The sequence below is a fragment of the Bactrocera latifrons genome, unplaced genomic scaffold (genome assembly GCF_001853355.1).
Source record: "Bactrocera latifrons isolate USDA-ARS-PBARC rearing strain unplaced genomic scaffold, ASM185335v1 scaffold_105, whole genome shotgun sequence".
Taxonomy (NCBI): domain Eukaryota; kingdom Metazoa; phylum Arthropoda; class Insecta; order Diptera; family Tephritidae; genus Bactrocera; species Bactrocera latifrons.
In genome coordinates this window covers 381,785-388,102 of record NW_017534464.1, presented here as the reverse complement: position 1 = coordinate 388,102, position 6,318 = coordinate 381,785, and the positions used below count along the sequence as shown (strand labels likewise).

The 6,318-nt window shown below is 33.2% G+C and overlaps 1 protein-coding gene across 2 annotated transcripts in view; it reads right to left on the bottom strand.

The window, feature by feature from the left end:
• Positions 1-2,397: 2,397 nt before the first annotated feature.
• The window catches only part of LOC108969638, a 64,176-nt gene continuing 60,255 nt past the window's right edge, over positions 2,398-6,318 (bottom strand). For both annotated transcript variants that reach the window (XM_018934489.1, XM_018934498.1), the window contains 3 exons: positions 5,564-5,699; positions 4,588-4,749; positions 2,398-3,084 (listed from right to left, as the gene is read on the bottom strand). In XM_018934489.1, the coding sequence (XP_018790034.1) occupies positions 2,967-3,084; positions 4,588-4,749; positions 5,564-5,699 (416 nt within the window). In that variant the 3' untranslated portion in view covers positions 2,398-2,966. The remainder of the gene's footprint in view (positions 3,085-4,587; positions 4,750-5,563; positions 5,700-6,318) is intronic.

Here is a 6,318-nt window from a genome sequence, read left to right as displayed (position 1 = left end):
TATTTTACAACATTTTATATGTTTGACTAGAGTTTGGTCCCTACATATTTGGACCAGTCCGGATCAAATTTGATCCTAAAGCWTATTGAATGGCATTTATTAAAGGTAAAGAAGATAGGCAAGACTTCTATATGAAAACCGAATATCAGCGAATATTGCTAATTATATTTAGATTAACCCGATATTAAACGCATTGCTTGCACAATCCCGGAACCATCTTTTCTGTCCGGTTAATAGAGCTAAACGMATTTCAGGAACAAACCTAGTACAATGAAATCTTCCATAAGCAGACGCTGGCKGGACCAGTCTTCCGGTCCGGTCAATAGAGTTGTTCATTTAATAGATTGTTGTACATAAACATCATAAACTGGTGTTATCGGCCAACGTGAACGGCTAATGGTTAACRGTACATCGAGTAGTGTTGGAAGAAAAATGAGGCTCACACACATATGCTTAAGCCGTTTCTATGACAGTTGTGAAATCTGAGAGTCATTGCAATTAGAATGGGAACGGCTGTTTTGATGTTTTTTGTTGGTTTCACGCTTGAAAAAAAAATTTTTTTTTTGGTTTAAGTCTCATGGAAAGTCATGAGTCTATAGTGTTGTTTTGTCTTTTTAAGATCAATAAAAATTTTTCTGATTGCCAAAAATTTTGAAAATACAATCAGCTTGGAAGTATAAGCTTTTGTTTCAGGATCAGACAAAAAGTAAACAAAAAATCATCTCAACCAAAAATTATTGTTGTGTAGGTTAGCCTGGTAGACCACTGTCCAGGAACTCTATGACTTGTTTCTCTGGTCTCTTGGTATTGAATTAAAAATTTAATATTTTATTGCCTTCACCATATTCAAAAAGATCAGTTAGCTRAGACAATCGAGATATAAATTGACTCATCGCGGTCGCATACCTTTAAATATGGACGATTAGTACTTGACTTTGTTCTGACGAAAGATTTGAGACAAAAGTCACTGCACCGGCTGTAATGAAAAGCTACTGTATTCAAGGATATTTATATAATTTGAGTTATTTGTWGACATTGGTGACAACTTTTTCCTCGTTGTACATATGTTACCCTCGTGTCAGTGAACACACCTCACAGGGTTGCATAGCGACTTTCTWCAGAAATTTCTGTCAATTTAACTAMTAATCGAGTAAATAGTTAACTGAAACATTTTGTGACAAATTGTTAACAATTGTGGAGCAATTAGTTAATTGCTGCTAATRGAATATAATTAGCGGTGAAGTTCCGAAAATTCTCTACTTGTTCTCAAGAAATCAATACTAATTCATCGAGCCAAATATATGTGTATTGAGAATAATTTGTAGCTAAATTGAGAACAATTAGCGGTTAAATTGTGAAAATTCGCTTAATTGCTCTATTAGTAGTATGTTGGGTCTGGTTTCTTTTTTCTTTCGTTTTGTAAGGGCAACATGAATTTACGAGGTCAATAAGTGCTTTATTTTGGCTTCACAAAAAAACACTGAGTATGACTCCAGCGCCACGCTGAAATATCAACTTAACCTAACATGAGAATTGGTTTCTTTCGATGAGATAAATTAATCTATACAATTTTCATCGGCACTATATGATATCCAATATAAATATAAATTTAATGCATATTTAATGTAATGAAAAAATAAACTATAATTGCATTATTTATTTATAAAATATGCTTAAGTTGAAAAGCAGCAACGCAACCCAGTTTCACTTTAACGACGGTAGACTGCTCCATAAAACTTTTGTGTTATAATAGCCATACAATTTTTTATTTTTTATTTTTTTTTGCTATTGAAAAATGACACTACAARCTACATGTTTTCCGATAAGTAATTTACATATGACTACAAAAATTACACGTGGCCTGGTGTATGTACTAAGACATCTATATAAACGGTACGAAATTCTAAAAAAATGGTTTTCATTATAAATTCTGACGGATTTGATAGTTTTCTAAATACTATTTTTTATTTTTTTTATTTTCATTATTAAAATGTTTAATTYTTCAATTGGTCAGTTAAATGTGACACACAAACCAATGCCAAACCCGCGCCAATTGCAAAACGCTTAAATGTTTTACTGTTAAAATAATTGGAAATAAAGAGAACATACGAAAAATCAACTAACTGAAGTAATAATAGAAATATTGTTAACAAAATTAGCTGAAAAAAATATTTCCAAAAAAACAATTAATAACAAAAAAATTACTCAACTTTACTAAAAGACTAAAAAATTATAAATAAAAAATCAAATTAATTTTCAAGTATCAATATKCAGTATATATTTTTTATATTAAATACAGTTACAATCAACTTATGTACATACATATTTGCATGTAGTTAAATACTAAAATAATACATTTAAAAAATCAGTTACCAAAACTACAAAAATCACCAACTAAAAATATAAATTACTCATTTTTTCGTCGTGTTTGTATGCATGTTTATATGTATGTGTATGTGTATAGTGTGTAGTGTAAACACTTTATTAGTAGTTACCATTCTTCGGTTACAATTCTCAATACTACTCGTGAAAAATACAGACATAATACGATAATTGCTACAAAATTTACTTAATTTAATTACAATAAGTATATAATTACTACTATTTACACAAAAAAAAAACCAATAAAAAAATTAAAAATGAAACATACGCTTACTTCTTTCATGATTTACTCGCATACGGTTTCCGTTTACTTTTTTCTCACACTTATCACTTAAATTCTTATAATTTGCAGTACTTTTGCTGGGTATGTATGTATGTGTGTCTAGCGACTGCTTGCAAAAATCTAATTATGTTTACTTTTGTTCCAAAATTTCCAGTAATTTTTAATTCCTCCGGCTCTTGACGCACGCACCCAACTATATTTCAACTTTATACATTTGAAAGACAACAACAACACATTCACGCAGCATTCACGCTTAGCGCGGCATGTTTGAGCGGACAATTAGAACAGGCGCGTTGASTGCTTACAAAACATGCAGATTCTCGCAACTCTTCGATTTGGAGTCTCGCGCCCAAACACGTCCCAAGAGACCTTTCACCTTTAGGCTGGTCGATGTGCGAGAGCCACGGTATTTGCGMGGGCTGAAAGGACAAGAAAATATAATTAGTATTATTTTGTATATTTTTTGTGGTAGTTTYAAAAGTTGTGTAGCACAAGGTGGTMCGAAGAAAATATTTATAAATTGTGAACCAAACACATTTTGAGTTTAGCTTATTTTATTCATAAAAAGTATGATAGTTAAGCGGTTACATGGGTTTACGGGTTTCAAAAACATTTTCAAGTTGAGCCGAGAAATAGTAACGGAGATACAACCTTGAGAACTTGTACGCTCGAGGCTAGCTAGGCTAGCTTTAAATATAAATTTTAATAACATCCTCTAAACTAGAATGTGCCGTTGCCAATTACTTTTACTCCAACCATAAAAAGGTTTCAATGTCCATATTTTTTTTTTTTTTTTCAACTACAAGTTGTAATATGCCAGCTTTGCTAACTCAAAATACTTTTCCATTACCATAAATACATTATATTCGGCATGCTATCTTCCAAAAAAGTTTCTAACCACAAAACTATTTTCCGTTCTCRTTGATTATATTATTATAGTAATTGGTATTCATTATGGTCTTTGGCATTCAATAGGGATGTTCATTGTATACTCAAAAGGAAGCAACCAAAGACCTATAAAATGTACTTATATACAGAAAGGGTCAGCATGACAGGCTAAGTTGACTTAATAGTGACCATCTGTAAATCTGTCTGTATATATGCGAACTAGTTTTTGAAATATGGTACTGAAAAATTGCTCACGATCTTTTCTCTTCAAGAAACTGCTCATTTGTCGAAACCATCGATTTCGAAGCACTATAGCATATAACTGCCATATAAACTGAACGATCGGAATAAAGTTCTTGAATGGAAAACTTATTTATTTGAAGAGATATCTGCAAAAAATTTCGCATGTCTTATTTTCGAACACAACACTACAATCTTTGAAGATATTTTTCAGATTGGAATACTATAKCATATAGCTRTCATATAAACTGATCGATCAAATTYAARCCSTTGTATGAAAACTWTTTTATTAGACGAGTTATATTCAACAAAATTGTCATGAGTTATTGCCTGTGGTAATGGTATAACATCCAAAGAAATTGTTAAGATCGGTTCACTATAGCATACAGCTGCCAAACGAAATAAGAGATCAGAATTAAGAGCATGGATGCACGATTTTTTCATTTTACGAGTTRGCTTCACGAAAGTTGGCAGATAATKTTAGCTAAGTTAACCTATAAACTCCGAAAAATAATTTGAGATCGAACAACCATGGCAAATAGTTAAACTAACCAAACAAAATCTAGTCTTTATATGGACATTATTTTTTTTTATTTGTTCAGGATACTCTTTGTTAACGTTTTCACTTATTTTTGCATACATAACTGTGCTTATCTAAACATCTCAAATAGTATTTATTAAGCCCACCTTACTTTTAATTAYAACAAAAAAATTAACTATTACAAAMAAWTTKTATAGTRCCACCCTAATAAATATAATTTCACTAGACAGATGTCTCAGCATCACTTACTCACCTGCTTTGTGCACTGCCAGGCGGTGTATTCACATCGGAAATGACATTATTCATTGGTCCCAACGGTGTGTTGGGGTTAGTGCCACCGGTGAGACAGGCGCCACCGAGCGGTGAACAGGCGCGACGCTTCGACTTACGTATCGAACGTTTACGGAATAGATCCCTGCAAAGCAGAATACAAAAGTGATGAATATAAATCGGTGGGTARTGTGTAAATAAAATTGTTTGAGCAGAGGTAGGGTCGTGCATAAGTAAGCAAAMGAATGAGCTAAAGTGGAGTATTGAAATTTCCAAATGTAGCAAAGTGAAACAAGAAAAGCGCCAACAGACTAGCATAGAACAAAGCAAAGTCAGGGTGACGGCACAGTAGACAGCACTTACGGCACTCTGTAGTATGTATGTATGTATGTATATATTTATGTCTATGTATTGCATTTGTAAGTAGAAAAAAGTTATTTTTTCCAGACGCGCGCTTAGCTGGGCCACAATGCAATCCATTTAAGGGCGCAATTAATGAATTGCTCGAACATGGCGACCTCTGACACACGGTGAGCTGCTACTGAATTGGCTTAATTGCTTTCGTGCATATTTCCATTTCCAATTTTCGTTGATTTCAAATTTCAGCTAATGCCCACGAACACACACATACATGCATGTATGAGTAACTAGTTAAAGTGAATCCATTTTTTGCCATTTTTCTTGCTTTGCTGCTGCAATCACAGCACAGCACTTTGGCAATTAAGATTTTTTTGCGCTTTTCATTAATTTTTCTCTTACTTTGCTTTTGCTTTTGTTGCCATCACCCTTGGCTTTGACAATGTAATTAAAATTGATTTGAACGCACACCAGGCTGTTGTTTCTTTTTTTTTTCACTTAGACCACATGTGTATGCACACACATACACACACACGCACAGCTGATTGCCGCTCAAGTGCAGCATTTTCGTTTCAATTATTCCGCTTTCGCCGTCAACTCACCTTGATTTTTCCGGATTTTCCAATTTCAAACGTATCTGCGACAACAAACCGACCAACAGCTCATCGACATTGTGATTAATGCCCACCGAGGTTTCGATGAATTTGCAATCATAGGCGGTGGCCATGGCTTTGCCCTCTGTAATTGTAAAAAAAAACGGACAACAACATATGAGTAACTGTAATTGCTAATGTGATAATGAATTCAAAAGGAAATAAATACGTAATTGAGTAGGTCTTTTATTTTAATTTTAATTTTTTTTATAATTTTTTCTTTTCTTTTTTTTTTTTTTTTTTTTTATGTTTTTATAGCCTTCTTGTTTTTATTGCTTCGCTCTCATTTGCAACTAACAGGTGGACGCAAATGTTCGCTAAAAGTTTAAGAGTTCAATGCCGCGGCGCCTGACGTCGAGCGTGCGTTGTAATAAATGATATTTGAATGGTCAAAATGAGTTATTTACTTTCGTTTTGTTATGCATTTAACGCTTTACGTACGCGCAGTTGTGTTTTTCAAGTTCCTCTTGATTGCCAAATTGCTTGATACCCGCKAGCGCTTGGTCAACAATAGCTACATTTTTGGCGGCAATAAGTGTTTTAATCATTCGTGCTCCAGACGTGTTGGTTTTTATAGGCATTCGTCAGTGTCAAAGTCACAAAAAAATGTTTATTACTCAAATTTTATTTATTAAGACGAATCTGGTACRATGACGTGATACTGAATCAAAATAATAAAATTTTGAAGAGATTATGTGCAAATG